Source organism: Pundamilia nyererei, unplaced genomic scaffold, assembly GCF_000239375.1.
Source record: "Pundamilia nyererei isolate P.nyererei 1_Seehausen unplaced genomic scaffold, PunNye1.0 scaffold00004, whole genome shotgun sequence".
Classification (NCBI taxonomy): Eukaryota; Metazoa; Chordata; class Actinopteri; order Cichliformes; family Cichlidae; genus Pundamilia; species Pundamilia nyererei.
The window spans coordinates 4,380,878-4,406,807 of NW_005187405.1; the positions used below are offsets into that span (position 1 = coordinate 4,380,878).

The 25,930-nt window shown below is 41.3% G+C and overlaps 1 protein-coding gene across 2 annotated transcripts in view; it reads right to left on the reverse strand.

The window, feature by feature from the left end:
• ephb1 (EPH receptor B1) overlaps positions 1-25,930 on the reverse strand; it is a 165,791-nt gene that overhangs the window by 67,466 nt on the left and 72,395 nt on the right. For both annotated transcript variants that reach the window (XM_005721271.1, XM_013912804.1), the window contains exon 4: positions 1,045-1,200. In XM_005721271.1, coding sequence (XP_005721328.1) covers positions 1,045-1,200 — 156 coding nt within the window. The remainder of the gene's footprint in view (positions 1-1,044; positions 1,201-25,930) is intronic.

The window sequence follows — 25,930 nt, forward strand, 5'->3', positions numbered from 1 at the left end:
GTGACCAAGAGCTGAAATGAAACCTAGTGACGCCATCATCTTTGTGGTGAACAATGCTGTTGCCCTCATACCTGTTCAGGTCCACTTTTTCACCAAACGGCACTCTACCTACGTGTAACGTCTTCCTCGGTGGATTAAGCGCTGCTGTGCACACCTTTCACATAGCCAAATCGTTCAGAGACAGACAGCCATGCTCCGCTGGGCATTCACTGCACCTTTTAGCCCCTTTTATTCATTTATTTATTTCACAAAAGAATACATGGCTAAATAAGAACAACGAACTCAGAGTTTAGAAGCAAAAGCTATACAGCTGCTACCTGATTAGGAAAGTTCTATGTGCTTTTGAGTCCATTTGGGCCAATTAATCAGGTCTATGTGAATAAATGTGGGCTAAATGAACACATAACCACACCAATAATGCTTCCAGGCCTGGTGTTGTGAAGAGAACAAACCATTAAGACACTCCCCAGTGACAGTGAAGGAAGTGAGGTAAACAAACTTTTTGGGGTCTAACAATGCTCTCCCTCTGCATAACTGTGTGTCAGCAGGGATAACAGGAAGGCTTAGCATATTGCTTTTACATCATATTAAGATAACTATGATGCTGTGAGAGGCCTTATTGGATCTCCAGCGGATAACGGCAGGACAGTGTCGAAGTTTCACAGCATTTGCCTGAGTAATTAGGACTTCAGGGGATGATACTAGACACGGAGAAAGAACAACAGCAAAAACGAGAGAAGTGAGAAAGGATGTGGAGAGAGAGAGAGAGATAGCTGAGAGGAAACACAAGGAGCTCCATCAATCCTAAGAAGAAGACAATAAGAAGACAAGATGGGTGCTGGATAAATGCACATTCATATGCATTTAAATTAAAATAGATAACCCCGCGTCTCACCCTGTGATAGCCGTGATAGACCACTGGATCCTTTTCAGTTTGTCTCAGAAAATGCCAGAAAGTGCCATTTCTGACATTTTGTTTATATGTGGCTTTTAATATGTATTAGTGCCTTAGTGCGCAGCCAATCTAATTTATTGGATACTTACTGGTGCAAGGTTTATCTGGCTGATCACCATCCCCACGGTAGTAGCCGTTGCGGCACACGCAGATGGTGGCAGCCTCAGATGTGGAGCGGCTGTTAGGAGGGCACTGTAGACAAAGACTTGGACCTTGGGTCGACTTGAAGGTACCCGGTGGACATGCTGTGACAAGAAAAAAAACACTGTTAGAACTGTAAAATACAACAAAAAAAGCATGAATCCAATTAAGGCAAGCACAAGGTTAAGCTATTTTTAAGTGATTTTTGTCAATTGCCTTTCTGCAAGTTACTCTTACCCCCTCCCAAACTCCGCTATATTTAACGCATGTCTTATTTTGCTCCTAATGTGGCTGTCATCGCTGGTGCTAGGAGGGTTAATTTATGTGGGACAGCAGTGGAAGATGTTATCAGAAATAGAGGTAATTGGCATGGATGGATGGCTCAAGGATGTGAACACGGTGCTGCAGCTTTGGCTGTATCCTGTACTTCTCCACTGAGTCCTCGCCCTGAATGTTTAGCGGCGAGCTCTGCATATCTATAATACAGGCATATTGATTAAACACAACTTAACTTAACCGAACTCTCTGAACTCAGTGTGGTAGAGAGAGGGAAAACCCCAATACCTAAACAGATGTGTCTTGGATTACAGCCACCCAAGGTATTTATTTAATTTTTTTTCTTTTAACAGTGACCGATGGGTTTGAGGTTTCTGAAAAACAGCAGAGTGCACAAAAGCCGAAAAGTGTTTTAACGTCTGAATCTTAAGATCTGTAGGCACACAAAGGCTTGGTGAAGAGCTTGCGGTAAATAATGATTTGTGTTCTTCTACAAATTCTACAGGTGTGACACAGCGATTTCAGGTAGTATAGCTGAACAGTTTGTAATCCCTCCTCCAGATAAATCCCACACTCCACCTGAGCTGTCAGATTTATCCAGTGAATGGCCGCCTCAGCCTACAAGACAGCACAAAGTCCCCAGGAATATCTAATGGAAACAGAGTTTGCCCTTACATCAAAAACATTTGGATCCACATTCGATGCTACCTATAGAGCTGGAATACTATACTATATCCAGACAGAGGACCATGCCTGAAACCTGTGCTTAGCTCATATTACTTTGGTTAGTGCATTACTCGCTCCCTCTTTGGGTCTGTTTGCTTTTGACCTGCTGGTTTGTTCTTCTGTTGGTAGACGCTTTTGTTCAATATTAAAATGAGCCGGCTGCGTCTTTGTTTCTAAATTAGGGCATTGTTAGCAGAAGCCTCCACACCCACTGGCACATTTTTGCATTGTGTTTTCATTTGCTTTGCTTAGTAAATTTGACCCCTTACTGTATGCAGACATATTTAAGCGCAGTACTGAATTTTTCCTCATTTACGTTTTCCTCGTGCACAGCAGTGTGCAAAAGTTTCGGGCACTTTAAATGTTTTATTCATCGCCTGATACCAGAGCGATCAGGCTCTGATCATTTAAAAGTTATTCTGCAGCATGACCACAATCTCAGACAGGCTGCGAGAGTCATACAGCCTTACTGATAAGAAGAACGAGGATTTCTAAAACAGTCCTGCCAGCACTAGTTTGTGGATGTTGGTGTGACGTGTTAAAGTCCCAAATTCTAAAGGCCACGGTGGACTATGAAGATTATTGTAGCTGATAGCATTGTGCTTAAGTGCAGGCAATAACCTAATCCACTCACCCCAATATCCCAAAAGAATACAAAGACTTTCTGTGTGGTGTGGAGGGGCTTACTGAGTAAAATAACTATGATCAATGTCCTATGTCTTAGCAGGCTTACTGATGAGGGAGGATGCTCTGGCACTGCTGCATGCCAAAAGGGGAATAAGTTATACATTTAATGGGGCAAGGCTGTGTCTATTTGCCTGAGCGATAGACAGATAAAAACAGTCATTTTATTCATTTCGCTCACAAAGTGAAACACCTACCTATCCAGCACTAAGATGCTTATCAAGAAAAACAATGACAGAGTTTATCAAAATGACGGGCCAGTGGTTTGGCTAAGTATTTCAAATATTAATAGAGACTGCTTAAATCAATCCATCAACAAAATAGTTTAGTTTAATCTGACTAAGAGCCTTCAATTCTAATATGAACACGTTGCCAAACGGAGAGCTATTTAAACTAACAATGGTAAATGGCCTGTATTAGTATAGCGCTTTACTAGTCCCTAAGGACCCCAAAGCGCTTTACACAACCAGTCATCCACCCATTCACACACACATTCACACACACACATTCACACTGGGGCGCACTGACAGAGGCGAGGCTGCTGGACACTGGCGCCGCCAGGCCCTCTGACCACCACCAGTAGACAACGGGTGAAGTGTCTTGCCCAAGGACACAACGACCGAGACTGTCCAAGCCGGGGCTCGAACCGGCAACCTTGAGCCACTCCCAACTCTTGAGCCACGATCGCCACAATGGCAAAGTGTTGGGCCCATTCTCCCTCACTGCCAGGTCAAACACTAGAAAATATAGCACTGCATGAAAGGGAAGCCTCCACTGCTAATTAAACAGGTCTTTGAGACACAATTAAAAATATTATGCTTAAAAAATTAAAAATGCTGGACATTTTATAGATCCTATTTTCTGACATTTATAGACTAGGATTTGGCCAGCCCCTCTTATAAGCTGTCGGGAAGGATTAGCGATAAAGAAAGAATGAGAAGCAAATCAGGTTAAAAAGAGAGATGATTTATATACACACACACACGCACACAAGTGAAGGCGATTCCCAGCGAGCCGCGGTTCTTACATGTCCTTTGGCTGGGCTGACGGACACACTGTGGGCTAACTGACTGACCTTATGTCTAGTCACACAGCAATTTCCACACACAGTCAGAGCACCAATATTTATCAAACATACATGATCAAACTGCACCAAGTCCAAATAGAAGAAGAACATATTGCTATTGCTATGTCGTGGATGTTTAAGACCTGTCTTGATACAGCAGATGTGCAAGGGTTGTGAAAATGTTACTGCATATAGGCAATAATGTTCCTACGGGTGTGTAGGGGGGCTCTTTTTTTAGTGTGGGACTGATAGTTTGCAAACTCTCTTGACTTGTAACACTGACTCCATGTGTGATGAGATCAAGCTTCTTCTAATACAAGAACATAGAGACTCTATAAAACTCTCCCTGGCCATATGTGGGAGCACATACCAGCTGCAGACCCATTTTATAAAGCAATAACCACCAACAATATCAGAGATTACAAGACGATAAAACGCAGATCAAAAATTCATTTTTAGCAGGAGAAGGGAAGGGATCTTATGTCTCATCATCTTTGCCACATAAAATTCAAACATCGGGGGAGCAGAGCACCGCACGCATGCAGATGGCGTCTCACAAAAGCAAGCGAAAAGCTTCAAATGCATTGCTCGGCTCTTCTGAAAAGGGATCACAATAGGTTGTTCAGCGTGTGTTTAATGGGGTGTGAGGAGAATATGTGCATTGGATTCTGCCCTCGGGTTGTGTGTTTACAGACAGACAGTAGCTGGGCTAGACACTCATAAATGGGAAAAAGTGAGGAGAAAAGCAGGAGAGCCCATGCTGATTCAGCAGTCTGAGATAGCGGTGCTACAAATGAGTCTCTAAGCAAACCTATGAGCAAAAGAATACACACACACTCTTAGATTCCTGTACACAACTCATGTAAATGCACACACTCCATAATCCTACGAAAACGCTCCCATACTGGCATCAGTGATATCACGTACTATGACTACAGCTGACCCGATTAAATGAGATGGCGCACCCGCATTTTCCGCCACTGGACTAAAACATGTTTGACAGAACCTGAGATAATTTAATACCTCTCCTTGGGAAAACCGAAGACGCTACAATCAGCATTACAGGAGGTGAGATAAGTGACAACCTGGCAGAAACAAAGCAGCCCCGCAAAGACGCAAGCAAACACTTTAGACACAACATAAGATTAATATCTGTCTAGATTAGAACCCCCGCTCTGGTTTTCTTCCTTAATTGAGGAAAGGTTTGCACACTATTTGCTCTCAGCAATGACTTAATCCTTAAAACAGACAAAAAAAGAAAGCACAAGCAAAACACAAAAGCATAAAAAAAACAATTATGCAAATGTAACATTTCAATCCATAGGATCTCTTCAGGTAAACTGCCTCATTCCTTTGCACCATAATGTTTTTTGGTTTTTTGTTTTTTTTTTTGCTCTGGTGCCTGAAAACCTGTGCCTCGGGCGTACTTGCTGTTTTTCCTCTGTCTTCTCCCTGTAATTGACAAATCGTATGTGCATGAATGTTACCATTAAACTCATCAATTAGCGCCCTACTAGTCTGCCTCACAAAACCAGAAGGAGGAATAGATATGGGCAAAAAGAGAAAGTCAGAATGATAAAGTGATTTGAACTATTATGTCAATAACTCACAAAACCGCAAATGTCTCATTCGAAGAGCAGGCAGCCCCTAGAATGTATCGTTATGCTTTATTGATATTGGAACTGAGCCCAAAATCTTTCTTCCTGATTTGTGAATATTTAGATTGCAGGAGGTCAGGAGTTCCTGTGCCGCAGAAGGGGGATGGAACAAGGTGAAGAAGGAGAAGAAGAAGAAGAAGAAGAAGAAGAAGAAGAAGGACGAGAAGAAAAAGAAAACATGTAGCACGCAGAGCCATAACTCATCAGATGTGTTGGTTTTCAGGGAGATGAAGGCTGTAATATTATATCAACAAGCAATTAGTCTCCCCAGTGGGGGAATAACCCACATTTGAAATGGCTGTATGCAGAAACAAAACATTCAGTCCTCTGAAGTGGTCCCTTCAGGACTCTCTTTGCATTGTTCAATCCTCCTGCTCACTTCTCTTTCCTGACTTCTCTTTGTCTCTCTCCCTGGAATTGCTTTCCCCCCACACCTTGTACCTTTCCTCCCGTTGTTCCTTTCTCGCCTTGATTGACAGCTCTGAATCTATTCGAAGGCTGGCTGTCTTTCTTTCCCTCCCTCTCTCTCTATCTCACTCTACAGTTAGTTGACGGAGGTATGGCTGCTGTGGATCGCTGCTCACTACTCATGACAGTCTAACTGGGATGACTTCATGTCATAGCAGAGCCTGAGCAGCAGAGTTGAGATGATGATCTCCTCAATGTCATTTTCCCACCTGGTTCAAGATTACTGATAATGACGACAACCTAAATCTCTCCGGCGTTAAGAAGCATGCAGACCACCTTTATACACCAAACTGTTAATTTGGAGAAAATGTTTCGCACAACATTGATGTATCGATTAGGCAGGACAAACAGGAGAAGATTAGCAATATGAGAAAGTCTCTGAGAGCAAGCTTTAAGAATGGTTGATGTGCAGAGCTGCTCAGGGGTTAGACTAAGCAATATGCTCGGTGAGCGCATAATACAGTGCAAACTGCAGGCAATACATCAAACGTGGAAGCACACTGGGAATGTCTCGCATTAGCTGCATGTGTTTAAGATGTGAAGTTGCAAAATGTCTATAACCCATAAGAATTGGAGGCAATTGGAGACGTGGGATTAATGGAGGTAGAGCGATAAATATTACATTAGCTTGTGTCAGGGAAGCATCACTAGGTGTCGGCTAGATAAAATGGAAATGCGCAAGTCAGGGATTGAAGAAAGCCAAAGGATTATGACCAAGACAAGATTGGAAACAGGTCTCCTATGCAAAAACCCAATCAAAGTTACAGTATACTGTACTAAATCCTTTCCCTGACTTTCATATGGGAATGGCTCCCAGGCACGCACGAGGTTTAAAACCGCTGTAAATTGCTTGACAGATAATTGTGGGAAATGCAATCAAACATGGAGTAGTTGATATGGAGAAGGTTATGTAATAAGTCTGATCATTTCTCAAGGAATTTCCATTTCATGTAATGAAAATCCAGCAATCCAATATAAAGTAAGCGACATCAAAGACGTTTGGTTTCATCAAATAGCTTTTGGCCTGATGTAATCAATATAGCTTTTTTTTAAAAAAAAGGAATCCCGACTCTGTCTGTGTGAGGTTTTGATGCAAAGAGGGTGTGTGACCTGCCAGCGACCCTGAAGAACCGCTCTTAACCCCCCCAGTACACCCTTAACCCCAACCCTCATCCATCACATGGGACATATCAGTCTTAAGAGGCTTTGGATTCATGCATACGCCCACTCACTCACAGACACTCATGCAGACAGACGTATGTCTGGGTCAAGACTCCAGTTGACCCCTATTTTATGATTTTATTGCTGAGGCTCTGAGAAAAACAACACTCTCCTACTAAAACAAGCAGAGGATGTGGTTGCGCCAAGTGCGTGCCTGTGTATTTATGTTTATGTGATATCTAAAAAAAATACATCAATTGAGCGGTGAAATGAACAGGTTCGTTTGACAGAGGGGACACAAAAAGTGTCAGGACAGCCAACACCTTAAAACAAAAAGGCAATCAGCGGTGCAGTGTATTGGTATTCAGCCTTGCTCTTCTGTCATTGTTCATTTTCCAGCCACAATCCACATAATGAGCTGCTTTTCCAACCCAGGTGTTCCATTTCTTCACAAGGTCATTGAAAAACACAATACAATTATTTGAGACCGACGCATGGGCTGAAACAAAGCCTTGTCAAAATCATCAGAAAATGCCCGCAGGATATTAAAAGTCAGGGTTAAAGTCCTCTCAGGGCTATGATTTATTAATTTATAGAAACTGACTTAAGAATGATTGAGCTTTTTTTTTCTCCTCATCACAGGTCAACACTGGCCAGATATTATGCATCTTCTCACAAGTGATCCCATTCCTTCCCTTGTTTTAAAGGCATTCGGAGTTCACAGTGGTGACATCATTTGGCAAGTCTGGTCAGTATGAGTTTCCACTATGCCCTGTCATCGCCTTTTAATCTCAAAGAAAGAGAGAGAATGTAGGAGGGATAAGAGGGAAAGAGAGGTTTTTCAGGAATAAAAGGGACGGTCAAAAAAGGGTGCAGTGCTTAAAGCATACCTCGTCTGCTTTTGTTAAGACCAGCGGTGCTGAAATGTTCCGCCCAAAGAACACTCCCTCTGAACATTAATCATCTGTCCATTCTGGCCCTGTCAGAGCCTGTCATCCAAGGTAAAGCAGGCAGCTAAACCGACAACCACCCACATACACACAAACTTACACGCCCATGAATGTTGCCCACATACAGCTATCCTGAACTTTCTGCTGCCGTAGTCCCAGCCACTGCTCATCTGGACATACCTATTCTTTCAGCTAGCTAATACAGCAATGCCTGATGTTGCAGAAACTTCAGTGAACAATAGCTAAACCCCCTTGAGAAAGCAAGATGTCTTCCAATTAGAGCTGTGGTTCAACACTGAGCTGTATATTGCTGTGTGAGGCAAAATCTCTGTAAGGAATGAAAAAAAAAAAACCAACAACATGAAAAGTAAAATAAATTTTCATCCTACTTTAGTTGTAGACACTGAGGTCCTAATATTTAGAAAATTATAGTAATTGAGTCCTGTCACACTCCTGAATGTGAACATGTCCGGAGAAGAAAAGCCATGTCTGACTGGTTTCAATAGATGGCAGTGCAGCAGTGAAATAAGTAAAGGATGAGACAGTGTCCAGTTTAAAAAAAAAAAAGGAGGGAGAGAAATAGGCCTGTGTGTGATTTCTCCAAAATATTCAGTTTGCTTCACATACAGATATGAAATTCAACAGTTTCACTGCTAATGCTAATGAACAGAACATGTGTCTCCCAAACAATGAATAAAGGATAACACATTCTGCTCCAAATTAATTTGTGTGTGCACGTATCTGTGCATGTGCGAGTCTTAACAAACCAGCAAACAATTTAGCAGACAGCCCACGCCCTTGGGCAGGCTGTTACCATAGTAACCTTACAGCCAGTATTTTTTTGGCCCACACTTTTCCTTTGAACAGCCGGCCAATGACAGACCAGCTGACTGGGAAATCTGGCTTTCTGAAAGCACATGCATGAATTGTGTGTCCTCATGTGCACGTGCATCCGTGCTTGCGTATGCGTGTGTATAATACGAGCCCGATACAGATCGAGGGAGCCAAACGATGCTTTAGCTCCATATAGACTCGAGTGGCACGCTGGCAATTGGCTTGTCTGTATCATGTCATGACATATTGGCTTAGGTCAGTTTTATTTCCAGGAAGATGCAACTCTGTGCCAGGGCTCCAGGCTTATATTTCAGGCGGACAAGTGGTCAGAGAGGAGCAGAAGAAAGATACAGAGAAGCCGCAGAGGTGCTGGAATTCCAGGAAACTCCATTGTGCCAGTCTATTTCTGGTTGGCAGGGTAGTAGAGAAGACGGCCCTCATATCACCGCTCAGCAGGCAGTAACATGTGCTTGCACTACAATCTACACTGTAATCAGAACCTAACAGGGGACTGGCCAGGCTCATTGCCCGCTGTGAACTAATAGAGAAAGAACAAAAACAAAAAGACAACACACAAGGAGGTGCAAGGATCGAGAGTTTCTCGATGACGGGTGAAAACGGAGGGATGTCACATTAGCTAGAGGCATTCTGTATGCTGAGCATTTGACTGGCTGCAGGATACGATTCATCTAAAATTACTCGCGTAACAAACTGAATCCACCACCATTAGTAACTTACATTTATTTTATTGTGATGTTTGTGAGTGACTAATTTTTCATTTAGTGACTTTTTTCATTATGTTTTTTTTCCCCCATTGTTGGTTTATTAATTTGCTTTGTTGATTTACACTCAACAAAAATATAAACGCAACACCTTTGTTACTGCTCCCATTCCCCATGGGATGGACGTAGAGACCTAAAATTCATTCCAGATACACAATGTAACCATCCCTCCCAAACAGTGGTCACAAATCAGTCCAAATGTGTGGTAGTGGACACATCTGCCATATTGAGATAATCCATCCCACCTCACAGGTGTGCCACATCAGGATGCTGATCTGACATCATGAGTAGTGCACAGGTGTACCTCAGGCTGCCCACAACAAAAGGCCACCCTGGAATGTGCAGTTTTTTGCGCTATTGGGGGTCTGGGGACCCAGAACCGGTCAGTATCTGGTGTGACCACCATTTGCCTCATGCAGTGCAACACATCGTCGCATGGAGTCTATCAGATTGTCAATTGTGGCCTGTGGAATGTTGGTCCACTCCACTTCAATGGCTGTGCGAGGTTGTTGGATATTCGTGGGAACTGGTACACGCTGTCGTATACGCCGGTCAAGCACATCCCGAACATGCTCAATGGGTGACATGTCCTGTGAGTATGCTGGCCATGCAAGAACTGGGACATTCTCAGCTGCCATCAGCCCTGAACAATGTGAACCATGATTCATCCGTGAAGCGCACACCTCTCCAACGTGCCAGACGCCATCGGATGTGAGCATTTGCCCACACAAGTCTGTTACGGCGACGAGCTGGAGTCAGGTCAAGACCCCGATGAGGACGACGGGCATGCAGTTGAGCGTCCCTGAGACGGTTTCTGACAGTTTGTGCAGAAATTGTTTGGTTGTGCAAACCAATTGTTCCAGCAGCTGTCTGGGTGGCTGGTCTCAGACGATCTTGGAGGTGAACCTGCTGGATGTGGAGGTCCTGGGCTGGTGTGGTTACACGAGGTCTGCGGTTGTGAGGCCGGTTGGATGTGTTGCCATATTCTCTGAAACGCCTGTGGAGACGGCTTATGGTTGAGAAATGAACATTCAATGCACGGGCGACAGATCTGGTTGACATTCCTGCTGTCAGCATGCCAATTGCACGCTCCCTCATTGCTTGTGGCATCTGTGGCATTTTGCTGTGAGACAAAACTGCACATTCCAGGGTGGCCTTTTGTTGTGGGCAGTCTGAGGTACACCTGTGCACTACTCATGATGTCAGATCAGCATCCTGATGTGGCACACCTGTGAGGTGGGATGGATTATCTCAATATAGCAGATGTGCCCACTACCACACATTTGGACTGATTTGTGACCACTGTTTGGGAGGGATGGTTATATTGTGTATCTGGAATGAATTTTAGGTCTCTACGTCCATCCCATGGGGAATGGGAGCAAAAACAAAAGTGTTGCGTTTATATTTTTGTTCAGTGTATTTATACCTATATTGGTTCATATTTTCAGCTTTAGTTCGTTTTCTCAGTGGATTTTTTTCCATTTCAGTTTAGTTTTAATTGAAATTCAAATATGATTTAGTTGATATGTTACTTGTTTCAGTAGCTGGAAATCAGAGAAGGGAGCCATTAACTCAAAAACTGGGTGTTTATTTATGTTTTTTTTTATTTTAGTATCCATTTAAAAAAATACTGAATGCCCAAAACTTCTCCAGATGCATCATCAAGGTCTGAGTGTATATGATAGATATACCAGTGTGTCTTAAAATAAATAAATAAATAAATACATATTCTTCAAAAAAACTGGCATGAATGGGTAAATGTGGATCAAGTGCTTTAACTCATTAATCAGTTTATCAGAATAATCATCAGAAGCCGTTATGATTACCTTGTGATTAATTACCTTGTGTTTCCAAGAAAAACAGTATCAAACTCAAAGTAGTGAAACCTTTAGCTTCCTCTCAGCACTTGTCTCTTTTAAGCAGATCTAGAACAATTAATCTATAATAGTTAGCCAAAGATGCCTACTCTTGCTCCTTTTCCTAAATTGCGGTTTCTTTGCTCGACATATTCCATTTACAGCCTTTAAACCTTATATTACAGACTAAACACTACAAACAAACGCTGCTGTAGAATAATAAGATGCGGAGACAGTCTGATCATTAAAAATTGGATTTAATTTACACGAACAAATACGTATTTCCAAAATACAAATTCAAGTACAACCCCCCCCCCCCAGAAAGATACGGTGACATATTTTCAGCAACAGTTGGATTTTTAATCAGTTAGCCTCATTTGGTAACACAGGAAACCTTTAACTTTATTCAATGAAAGAAAATGTGTGTAATCGATGATTGTGGATGAAGCCTCAATAGGTTTCTCAAAGCTAAATGTTTATAGCTTGCTGACAGAAAGTTGTCTTTTTTAACAAATACTAATTTTACAAAACAACACTGACTTGTTTTGTTAAACAAATACAACAAGTAAAAACCCACTCCGGATTTATGATTCACATTTGCAAAAGACAAATGTATGATTTGTCACTATGGTGAGTGTCACGGCTCAGCTTGTTACTCCAAAATAAAATGGAGTGTGACACCAGAGTTTATAAAGAGTTTATTAAGAGTTGAATTACATTTCTAGGGATAAAGTACAAACACATCTTGTAAGGTGTGGATAATTATTGATTAAGCCATGCATCACCCAAAAACTGTTGCACTGATACTGCAAGACAAGTATTGGGTTTCACTGGGTTTTATTTATTTTGCACATTTTTATATTTGCCTTAAAATTATACAAGCAAGCAGAAAACATTCTTTCTTACATTACCACTATCAGAGTCCTGCTATCTATCTAGTGTCACTATCTAGTGGAGACTGTTGATCTTAAACACACATTAGCTCCCGATTGGTTCAAATGTTAAAAAAACTGTTGTAGCAAGGCTAAAAGTCAGCTTTAAACACTCATCTATTCTCAAATACCCAGCCTGTAATCTTAGGGTGGGGTTGAGGGGCACGCTAATGAGTGTAGAGGCCTGGCAAGAGGGATTAGCAATTATGAACATACAAGTGGAGTAGAGTGATAAAACAACTGAAAAACAAAGGTCCCTTCACTGTTTACCATTCCCTAATTTGATTCCTAATTGAGCGTACATAACACAATGTTTACACCAAAATTTTCTGGCAAAGACAAGCAGCCATGGCAGACACACTCAGCTGAACACAGCTATGCTCGTCCCTTTGATGATCTCAGGAAGAGGCTCTCCTGTTCACAACAGCATCGCCACATAAAAGAGCAGTGACATGTGTCTGACCAGCACCGAGCATCTGCACCAGCTCATGGTGACGCTGACATTTTCATACACGGCAAATATGCTATCAGACGGTAGCAGGCTACGAGTCAGTTGGATAACGAGAAAGAAAAGGAGTCTGGCTTTTTAAAATCTAATAGAAAATTTAGAGCCAGCCCTTAGGCTCCAGACATAACTAACAAGACAAGAGATGGACAGGTGAGAGTGGCGAAAATGAGAAGGGAGAGGTGGTGTGAACTACACAGGAGCTCTGAAGCCTTGGATTGTGATGACATCAACTATTATAAAAATAGCTATATTAATTCTACATTCACTAGTAAGATGTTCCTCCAGCTATCCCTCCATCCGCTGCGCACTGCCCTCGCTGCTTTTATGCGTAATAGGAAGAAATGACAAAATGTTTTGCACCATAAGAAAAAAAGTACAAATTATGTGTGAAGCGTAGGTAAGCAAAACCGACCCAAGCGCAGCATATAAGGGTGTGAGAAAGGGAGAGAAAGCGGAAAGGGGAGGTGTGAGCTAAATAAAGTGAGAAAGCACTCAGGAGTACATCTTGTCACTCAAGCTGGTGGCGGCAGAGTCCCACAATATGTGCACTGTGTGAAGCAGCCACTTCTCATTGAATGCTAAGTGACAGCTAAGCTATTACTGCTAAAACTGACGAAGAGGCACCAGGAAATAATAAAAAAAAGATTGCATGACAAATACTTTTTAAATTAACTAAGCTACATGTTCTGCACGACACAGTCCAGCAACAATCAGGTCCATGCGTGACTGTGACTCAACAGACGAATGACATGCATAAATTTTTTCTTTTTTCACAGAATGTTAAAAAAAACCAAAAAAAACCCCAAATGGTTATGTTTAGCAAATATCATTTTGCATGACAAGAAGCCGACCCCATTTCCTGGCACAGAGTGCACCTGCAGCTGTGGAACTCTCAAAAGGTAACCGGACCCAGAGCTCATCTATATTCATGCCATATTTACATCTGCCTGACCTCTTCACAACCTTATCAGTATCGCCTTCTGCAGAAACAAACACACACTAACACACAGAAATGTTGGGTGTTATAGGTAACTGACACCCCCACACCACCCGTCAAAATGCGGACAGTTCTGACCTTTATCAGACAGACTTGGTCAATAAGCCCAGAGCTATAAACGGGGCACACATGTGTTAGCTGGGTAGAATGTGCTTTTGTGCTTAAAGTGAGTACATCCATATGGTGCCTGGACGGATGCAACTGTGCATTGTTCGCTTGATGGAGATAAAGAATAAAAATTGCATCATAGGCTGGTGCTCATGGAGCGCTAAGATATTGGACTTCAAATAGCCTTCAGAATAGATACTGAAACACAAATACATTTTTCATTTATATTTACATTTCATTTATGTGTTTTTATCAAATATTGGCTGTAATATTTGGTATTGAGGTTTTAAATATCAACCTGCGTATTCTGTATATTAATCCATATGGTAGCTGGGATAAGCTCCAGCCCCCATAAACTCTGAAATGGATAAGCGGAGGAGGACGGAGGGACGTTCTATTATTAAGTCTTTTAGAAAGATATTCACTTTTTCACTTTTTGAAGCAGCATAAGGGCAGAAAGATGATGTGAATTATAGAAATATTAGAAAACAATACATTTTTTTCAAAAGGTAGAAAAAAATGCTAAAAATATGCAGAAATAAACGTTTAGTGGAAATTAGAAAATATACACGTGTATTTTTTTTTTTTTAACCAGGTATTTATCCTATGTGTGGATTATAAGAGTCTGACTGCTACTGGGTGATGATTGCCGTCCATCCTGCACAGTTGCTGTAACAGTCAACTACTGCACGAGCTGCTCAGGGCCAGTGTCGGGTGTTGTTCATAATGGACATTAGCTTGGCTAACATTCTCCTCTCATCCACCTTTATTTGTCAGTAAAGTAGTTAGGGGCTAAACACATCAAGATGAAAGCAAATTTAACTTTCAAGAAATCTATCAGCTTTATCAAGAAAGGGGATTTGCTGGGCTGTTCTGAGGTAATGAACAATATCGGCAACAGACATCATTAAGTCAGGAAAAACACACACACACAGACCGTGTGCACTTCAAATTGGAAATTGCCAGTCTTCATTTGACTTCTTGACATTGTGGTGAGATACATACCAACACACTGTCCAAGTGAAAATCAAGGAGTAACACAACATAACCAATTGGGAAACTAGATTATCCATATAAATGACAGAAAAAAGTTAACATGAAGCAAAGGTCGAACAACATCCAGTGCACTTTTGTGCCTGCTTAAACAAAAGAGATTTTAAACTTGGTCATTTAAAGTAGGTAAGGTTGGATTAGGTACATTTCCAAAGCTTATCAATTTCTGTTCTGCCACAGTCACATCTTCTTGTATTCATGCTACTGCCTAATTAGGTTAACATACTGTAAAAAACACAGCAGTACTGTCTTTAAAAAAATAATGACACAAGCAGACATAATATTGTGGCACAATTTCTGTAAAATCAGCAATTGTAAAGCAAGTATTGAAAGCGTAATTTAGTAATGCAAGGCTACCATTGCTAAACTGTAACTGATCTTGCGTGCTCAGTTTCATAACAACTGGAGCTTACATTAAACTCAAGTCAATATACAGTATCATAACATACAATTTGCCCTACAGCTCTGTAAAATAATAACAACAAACTGCACAAATGCATAGACACACAAAGGGGTACAAGCATGACAGTGCAATGCTGAATAAACAGGACCAAATAAATAGAATATGCACTGATATACACATGGGTAGACACATACGCACGCAATGAGTGTCATACACGTATCTGAAAACTTCAGGCATGTTATCGCATGATAACAGTTAAGACACGCATTGTTGCAGAGACAAAGCATGCATACAGTACCTGTTGCATACAAATATTCCAAGGAACATCCAAATACTGAATGGATATACTCAGATATGAACATCAAAAATAGGGACTGGGCCATCAAGTTACTTGGCAAAAAACCTTGAGTACACACAAAAGATGGGTTTGTATTTTAAAAAATATAGTTGAGCTCATATTTCTCTAGTTTATTTTTATGTATTATAGTTTTTCTTGCCTTTTTTCTTTCTTTTGGAAAGTACCACTTGTTTTGTTAAGGTCACATAGAAAGAAATAAATCAATAAAAAAATGAAACATAGAAGAGCAGGAAATGCATGCAATGCACACACGCACATGAACGCACACAAAGACACACATAAAGCACACCTTTCCTGAACAGGACATATTGGATTAGGAATGATTTTTTCCCCCTGAGTCCTGTCTCAGAGGTGCTAGATTAAATGCCATTCCCACTTTACTACAGATGGCTCAAAAACAAATCATATAATCCATACGCACACATATTCACATACATACACACACACACACACACACACACACACATACACACACACACACACATAGAAATGCTCACCAAGGAGATATATAACATGTTGGCACACCCAAACACTAAAGCACCTGTACGGTCCAACGCGTCTCCTCTTTGTATTTCAATCACTGAATCGATGGTTCTAAATTGATTGTAGCTGAGCAGGGGCCAGAGATGTTCCCCCTGGCTCGCTGCCCTGGCCCTCTATTGATTAGATCTGAGAGAGCCAATTGCTTTCACACTGGATTAAGGTGTTCCGGGGCAGTGAGCAAGGAGAGAGAAACAGAGGGAGAGAGACAGAGCCATAGAGAAAGGGGGGGAGAAAGAATAGGCTTAGCATCCTGAGAGATTCACCTACAAAGCAGTAAGATCAGGTCAGCAACATTAGCAATTAGTTAACAAGTCATTTGTTGGGGGAGGATAGGTTTGACCATGTATCCACACCATCTACTGGTGTTTCAAACACGTACATATACACACACGTAGGCAAATAATTTCATTTACGTACAAATTAATATATTTTCTATAACACACATATAATGAGACATAGTCAAGCACATAGAAAATGCACATGTGTCTGCAAATTTAAACACGCACACACATGCACACACCTTTGTGTTGCAATCCTTCAGATCAGAGGGCGCTAACACAGATCAAGGGTGTAATCTCATTCCACCCTGGAGCTAAGAAGCCCAGGGCAACAGTATTACACTTCAAAGCTTCAGTCTGAGTTTGTTACACATTCCAGCTCCAAAGTCTTATGCACTGTAACCTAGAGGAATCAAACTCAAACTTTACTATCAGCCAGCATCACAGGATCTCTTCTGGCTTGGATCAAATGATAAATATAGTGCGAAAAGTGGATATATCTTTTTTTCTTTTTCTTTTTGCAGGGTAGGTCTTTTTCCCCCCGAAGTCTGCATTCACATACCTCTTTGCCACATCTATATTCCACAGGGGGCTTTGACTTTCTATATGAGAGAATGGAATGGGCGGAAAAGGGCCAAGAAGAGCCTTCACCCTTCGCCAAAGACAAGTACTTTTGTCTGGCTGATGTCCCCTTCTCAAACCATTTCCACAATGGAGAGGTTTCCAATCCAGATTAAGTGCTTATGAAAATGAAGAACTGCGTGTTGAGAAAAAAGAAGGGACTGCACAGCCTCTGTGGACCCAGGTCACGAAAGCTAGGAAAAAGGCCCCTCGGTCTGAGTCCTCATAAAGGAATTTCTTGGGGAGCAGCAGCCCTATTCACATAGCATTAGGGGTGTAAAAGCCTCACACTGACTGCACAAGTCAGGCCAGCTCAGAATGCATTTGGTTAATACCTCTATTGTCACCCTCCTTCTATGACTGCTCTCTTAGCAGTGAGAAGCAGGACAGTGGTAAATGGGGAATTAAAGAGGCAGAAAAGATGAGATACAGAGAGAAAACAAGGAAGGGAGTGAATAAGAATCAGTGGGTGTAAAGCCCTCACAGCCATACTTATATAGTATGTGCGTGCACAAATAAATGAATGTACATCCACAAATAATACTTGTTGTGTGTCCTGTTTGTGGGAGGCCGACACGAAACCTGGCCAACACAATAATTTATGTGAGAGTTAAGAAACTCAACAGGCCTACAAAGCCAAAACACATAATGACAGTCCAACTACGGTAGCCCATAATATAAAGGTCAGTTTATAGGAACGCAAGAGAGAAAGAGGTGTAGAGGGAAAAAGAGGGAAGAGAGATAGAGGAAGAGTCATTGTGAAATTGACTGAGTGTACGAGCATGTGTGCTTTTGTGTCCCTTTCACTCCGTGTTTGGTTCATTCCCCAAAGGGTCTTATTATGCCTCGCGCTGGCCCCATCACAAAAGCAGTGTCTTTGTATCTCAGCCCATGTAGCACCCCTAGAGAACATTCTAGACACAGCAAATCCATTTGTTTGTCAGCTATAGCTGGACTAATCAGATATCATTCTCTTTGAGAATACCACTGTGCAGCCTGGACTAGCACTATAGTAATGCTGGCCCAGCATTGAGATAACATCTCAGTTCTTTCAGGCTCTTTCTATTTTGTAAGTACTGCACATAGACATCATAAAATGGGGATAGAGGGTAAGTGGTAAAGCTATCCCTGAGTACATTGATTGATCTTCCTAATAATACAGCTACTTTATTAAAACATATTTCCTGATACTGTATATTAGTCAAAAGTTACAACTAAAAGTGAGAGGTACACCACTAAAACTACACAAACTGCACAACAATGTGCAAAGGTTAACTGTATGAGGAGAGATCAATTCTGATATACTGTATCACTTGTATGTAGCACCAGACCTGTTGACACAGACTCACTCACAGCTAAAGTATAATAGTTGTGTAATTGGTTGTTGTTATAAAAAAAGGCTGTCTTAGAAGTTATTAGATAGCCTGAGCTTTGTGTGTTCTTTGTATTTGTCAGTCTGAAAATATACCTTTCTTTAGCAGAACCACAAGCCTTAAACCTGTAAAATACAGGCTGACTTAACTGTCAAGGAAAACATGTAATTACATCCACACAATGATATAGAGCAATACAGATTATAGGAGTTGTCTAATTGATGTATAATTGCACATTGTGAGGTTGTGTTTGATACAGCCTGCTCAGTTACGACCTGGGGAGCTGAATTACTTTAGGATAATGCAGGGTGTCATAACATAAATTACACAGACATAATTCTTTGCATATGTTTAATTAAAGATTAAACATAGGAGCGTTTACAGTGTATATATGCAATGTTGTTTGCTTCAAGTGTGCAGGAAGTAAGGCGAATATGATTAGGTTAGGAAATTAGACACGCAGAGGTCAGCTTGAGGTGGTAGTGTTAGTAATCGTGTACATGTGTGGGTTCTCAATGTGTGTACAGGCATCACACAAAAGAGACTGAATAGCTTGCGAGCCATGACACAAAGTCTCCCCCAGCTGCCTACGTGGGATATCCCAGACATCTTGCGGCCAACACAGGGAGGCAAACAACCATTCACACCTACAGCCAATTTAGAACTGAACATGTGTAATTAACCTAGCACACATGTCTTTGGTCTGCTGTAGGAAGCCGGAGCACCTGGAGAGAACCCACCCAGGCACAGGGACAATATGCAAATGCCACAAAGACAAGCACCAGCCAGTGGATTTCACTCCAAGACCTTCTTGCTGTGAGGCGACAGAGCTAACTACTGCACCCCTGTGCAGCCCTAGAGAACATGCTAATTTTTTAAGTACACTTCACATACTTGAAAAACGGAAAATGTTTTCCAGCCTGACATTACTCGTTGTTTTGTGGTCGAGTTGTCATTGAAGGTGGGACGAACAGAGCTATATCGGCCCCGCCATAATTGCAATTCAATTCTAATTAGATTGTCAGTCCACAAGTTCCACAACATAAATTTGACTAATCCACATCTATCAATGAGCAGCTGATAGCCTCCAGCAAGCGATGAGACAATTTCCTGGAATTGAAATGTGTCCTTCTGCCATCGCACCACACAGACAAACAAACAGTTTTATTAGCAGGACAGTGAATATTGATGGACACTGATTAGGTTAGAAGGAGAATAAGGTACGATGGAAGGGGGAGGGGTTGGTGTTTCTGCTTTCCAAAGCAGGTAGTACTCTGCGAAGAGGCTCAACGTGTCGCCTCATTACTGTGTGCTGGAGCATATTCCAGAGGGATGAGGCGTGGAAGAAGAAAACAAAAATGAGGGGGAATACAGTTTCCCACATGCCGTGCAAGCTGAAGTGTCTCTTGACATTTAACATTTGGGTATCTTGTGAAGACAACACAGACACTGAAATGCAAACTTATAGAAATGCGATCTTTTTGTTTTTCATTGAATTCCTAAATGTGCATTCATTAAAAAAAGGAAATTGTGGTAGATTTGATTGATGGGGTTCATGGTTTGGGTGAGAGGGTGAAGTAAAGCCCTTCAAAGCAAAAGCTTTTTGTGTTTTGTCATGGGGGTGACATAGGCAAATTAGGCAGGGCCCCAGCTATCAGATAAATGCTGGGGGTTCTTTGTCTTCCTGTGTCCTTGTGCCACTGGTTGGCCTCGGCTCCCGGTGTCAATCACTGAGTGGAGCGCAGGAGAGGAGACATGTACGTATGAGGGCTGACTGGGAAGTAGACGATGAGAACTGAATGAGAATTTGGCGAAGTAGATTAGAAGGGGTCCTGGGTCAAAGGCAGGCCCGCCTAATAAGTTCCCCGTTCCACATCTGGGAGAACGACCAAGTGAGAGATGGCAACAGCAACCCCAGTATAAGCCCAGTGGCCAAATCCATAACCCAAAAGTGACTGAAGGTTAGAAAGCCAGACTAGAGACAGATACAGAGAGGAAAAGAGCTGAAAGGGAGCAAAAACTAATAATAAGGAGGAGGGGGAGGAGTTTGTGTCCCTCCACAAGAACAGCTCTGGTTGTGGTGGCTATTTCAATTATGTGTGAACAAAATCTTTGGATTCCCCTCGCATCATTAGAGACCGGGTCTGTTGTTGCAGTGAGAGTTGCGCATCTGTGCTTCGGGTCATTATAAACACTCTGTTTGGCCCTTAGATTCAAAAGGCCTTTGTCTGGGTCATGCTCTTTCACCAGTGCTCTTTGCCATTCAGCTTATTGAGAGCCATGGAAACAAGATGTCTTTCACTCTCTTCTCTTTCTTAAAGCTTTTCTCTGTCTCTTCCTCCCACTCCATTTTCCTCACATCACCCCGGCCCTCTCTGCAATAAGACTAATAGGAACAGGAAGAGTCAGATGCTTACTTAATTGGGCTTCAAGGTGACTTAGTAAATGCTGTGTGTGTGTGTGTGTGTTGTTCAGTACACATGGATGGTTCTCTGCAAATGAAGTAAACTCTGTGGAACAGGAGCAGACACGGCCAAATGGGATGGAATGGACTCTAATAGGTTACCAGGTCTTTGCGGGTTTGTCTGTCAGATCTTTTACACTCAGATAAGCCATACAAAGAAGTAATAAAAAAAACTTACCGGAGCAGAAAAACGTAAAAAACCTAGTGCATAGCCTGCGAAACCGAACTTTAAGATTAAAATACTGGTCGGATGGATTCAGTTTATGAATGTGTTTCTACTGCTAGACTCTGAGCAAGAGCTCTTTATTCTCTAGAGAGAAATAAGCCTGCTAATTGATGTCCGTGACAATGAACCCTATTGGGATATATGGGGATTTATAAGCTTTTAGGCTAAGGTTAATAATGTGATAAATGTGCCCACCTCACTACATTTAACATTTTTAAAAATGCACACGTGGTAGAAGTAATATGTTTTTCTTAGTGTGTGTGCTCATGCCCCATGATGGCAGCCATTAGACAGGAGTAAGGCAGCCATGATGAATCGGCACTTAGCCCAGGGAAGCGCTCTTGCTCAATGGGCTGTGAATCTCCTGCTGCCACTGTCAGCCTGCTGAATGTTAAATAAAGTTATTTGAATATTTGTAATATTAATGTGGCAGCATGTCAAAAGCCTGCTGGAGCCTAACAGTGAGAGAAAATATGAGAGAACTCATATTGGCGTGCCAGCCTATAGGACTGCTCGGGTGAGGAATGACATAAATACTAAAGTAAATAAATACATACTTATGGTCACTGCACTGGAATATAGGATGGATGGAGGGATGGATGGATAGTATGGAGCAAAATTCTGGGAATTCATATAGTACCACAGATAATGAAATTAACCAGTCAAATTCTCATTTCCCCCATTTCATTCATAGCCCGTTCACATCCATTTGAAAGCAATCAGTAGCTGCAATAGCAATGCTTCAATTCCAGACCTTTTGCGATTCCCTGAGCCCACACAAATCTCCACATCCACACAGGTGGGGAGAGTCTCAACAGCTATGTGTGTTGCATATGGCCTGTAAAGAGTAAAAACAGACGAAACTTTGAGAATAACCAATTACAAAATTAAACAAAATATAGCTAGCCTTAAGCTAACCTGAAGAGGACATTTGTCAGCCCAACGAAAATTTGGCTCCCCACAGGAAATAAAGTTTTAACACCAAAATTAAGAATAAGCACTCGAAAGTTTTGAATTGGTTTTCATAGAGGATAATTTGCAACTATGCCACATCGTCCACTTTTAAGAGCTTAAACAACAGAATAATTAGGTTTCTGTGGTGTTTTAATTACTTCAAATAAAAAAAAAACATACGGAACATTAAAATGATTAATGCTTAGACAGACTCAAAACAAAACACATGACGCAAAGCCAGCACGATCGAGGTGATTCCATCAATTACTCCTCAGGTGGGCCTTGACACCAGTTCTAAGAAGGGTCAGTGAAACCATCCTACAAGCCCGTTTAGGATACTTGAGTTAAGCAGGACACACAGCCGAGACAAGCTTTGTATTGGTAGAGGTAGCGGGGTCTTATTTGGAGTGTCTCGCTCGATTTAACAGGGAGGTGATAAAATATTTAGTCGATTGCTTACAAAGCTAAGGGGAAGAGAGCGAGGAACAGAGAAAGAGGGAGAGGAAAAGTGGGGGATACCCAAATGGCTTGCGTAGTGGCTGGGGAGCTGGTAATGAGGATGGCATGCTGGCATCATCGTTACAGAGCACAACAACTCTACATGGTCTCTCTGCTCAACCGAACACATACACAACACGCTACCTGACAACAATTAAAACATATAGATTAATGAAAGTGCAATCAGGTGCTGGGAAGCTCGCACATGCCCTGAAACAACACTGAAACGCACATATTAAACCTGCAAAAAAAACAAGCGTTATTTCTGCTGTTACGACAAAGAACTTCCAAAAAAATTAGAAATGAAACCATCATTTATCAATTCAAAAAACTGGCTTTCCATGTAAAAGGACAACTATTCAAAACAATGATCCACCTAACAGAAGTTTTGGTATGGTGGGTATAATATGTAATATACAGATGCATAGCTAGAATAAATGCACTTTCGTTTTCATGTCACTATAAGCAGAAACAAATTTTTACCTTCTTAGGTTCTGGTGAATTAGGCAAATTACATTAATTTGTGTCTCAAGAGCTACATAATAAAGGCACTAATTGAAAATTTTCCACACTTTACCAGACTGTACACAGTACTACTGTGTTCCTTTTTCTAAGCAATACCTTTTTGTTTTGTTGGTATCAATGAGGGGAATTATTCCAGCATGAAACTACATGCTCTTATTTTCTTTTTGTTCCTGTTCCTGTTCCTTCATCGCTAATGGGCAATTACTTCTGACCCAATGCTGAGGCTGTGTTATTGCACCAACCCCACAATTGATTGGTTGCCCATAGAACTGAGCTTCCACAAGCACTTTAAGGTTAGATTTCCCTGTTTAAATAATGGATTGCAAGTCCATGAAAAGAAACTGCACAAAAAATAAAAAGGTTGAGATTGCTGTTATTGGAGGGGACTCTCAGTGGAGATGAGAGGGGAACTGACTCCACACAAGACTCCAGAGAGTGAGCTAGTTATTTGAGCTAGAAATGGTTAGATCATCTATTTCTACTCCGGCCTTTTTTCTTTTTTTTGTCAAGTCAGTGTTTGTGCTGACGACTATGGTCAACCAACACAACATTTTAGGCCACAGTCTCACAGTCCTAGAGATCGATTGGCAATCATCTGGTAACCACTGGTTCAGACGGAAAAATGTATATTACACAAAAATTTGTGAGTAGTTTGCTGCACCTAAAACCTCTTTACTAGCAGATTACTGCATGCGCCTGTATTTTGTATGGAATATGCTGATATATCTGCAAACACTCGCCACACGGTAATGAAACGGTAATGAAACCTCCTCCCGCAATGAGAGTGTTCACAGAGAAATTGTATCTTCCACACAAAATACGGGCAAGCACAGCAAACCTACGAGTGTCCAAAAAATGGCAAAGAGGTTTTCTTTGTAGGGGTTACCTACTGGTCTGGAGACCTGTGGGATCGAGGCCTCACAGATTCATACTACTGTCAACTCTTGTTAAGCTACAGACCCCAGTAATTTCCTCTTAGTATAGGCTGAATTCACTAGCTTCCATAACAATACTAGGCATACATTTAGACATTGAGCTTAGGCAGTGCACTATGAAACAAAGCGGGAAAACAAAAACAACACAAATAGAACAAAAACAGGCTTCAACACTGGATGAAATTTCAAACATCAGTATTGATCAGAATTTCGAAGTCCCTGCACTGCTGCTAAGTAGTGCATTTCCATCAGAGAGAGATGAGATGATTATCTTAGCTGGAAATGTACTAGAGAAGGAAGTCTGGAGGATTGTAGGAATTAGTGGTCTTTGTAGAGCAATTTCTACAGTGAGACCATTGTCTGTACATGAACATGCGTGTTTGTGGTGACTTCCACTAACACAAGCCACAATAACCCTCATACTAACATTCCAGTTATTCTGCACCAAGTGTGCAGAAGCCTGAGGTAAATAATGGGGAAAGAGGCAAAGTTACGCTACACGGAGAAAAGACTGACAAGGATCAGTGTAAGTTTACATCCATTAAAGACTATGAGACTGTCAGCGCTAGAGGACAGGCAAGGTTATTTGGTTCATTTGAATTAAAATTCCTGCACTGCATAGGAACACAAGTGCATGGCATGCTCATGCACACGCCACACGTGCCAACAGCATGATTAGTGAGTCAGGATTTAACACGAATAAACAAATAATTAATGTAAACATGAAGCAAAACTAGCATCAAGATGAAGTCTGTTAACAGGCTTGAAATGATCCAATCTTCATGTCAAGAATTATGACAGTGACGAGAGCTACTCGCCTATCGATAAGACTCTGAGACCAAGACGTTCAGGAGCCCGCAGTCCAGTAACAAAGAAGGGTTGTTAGGTCAATGTACAACCAGGAGCATGTTCAGTGGACTTATGAATATTCAGCACAAATGGCTCGGTCTGACTGTAGTATTGTAACCGAGTACTCTATCAAGGCCACGTGGCTTCAAGGTGATGACAATGTGTAGTTTGTTTTTATTTTGCTTATTATAATTATTTTGTTGTGTTTTTGTTTTTATATTGCAGACCAATACATAAGTATTGTGTGTCACAAACACATAAGTTTAAGAAAAGAAAGACAAAAAAAACATACTTAGGACATTTTTTTTCAGTGAACTAATTTAACATTAAATATATTGCGTGTACCAATCTCAATGGGCAGTCTTAGCATTTGATTTAAGTGATTTTGTCCAGTACATGATGGACATCAGAGGAATCAGCTTTTAATTAGACTGTTGACCATGATTTTCAGCCTAACTGGATTTTATTCTAAATTTGCATGATCTGTTAACAAACTGAGCCCCTGATTTATTGATAATTGTGCTTACTTAAGAGAAGCGAATATCGGATAAATCAAAGTCGCTGATCAGCCGATCACTTTAATTATTTACAAGATAAACAAGAGAGTCTATCTTATGCATTTAAAGCATTGAATACACAGATTACAATTTATTTGTAAAGAGAATTATAATATTGAGAAATGGTGTAAAAATTTGAAACTAAATTAAGAGTTTAGATCAACCTAAGCACAGCCTTTTAACTTCTGCCC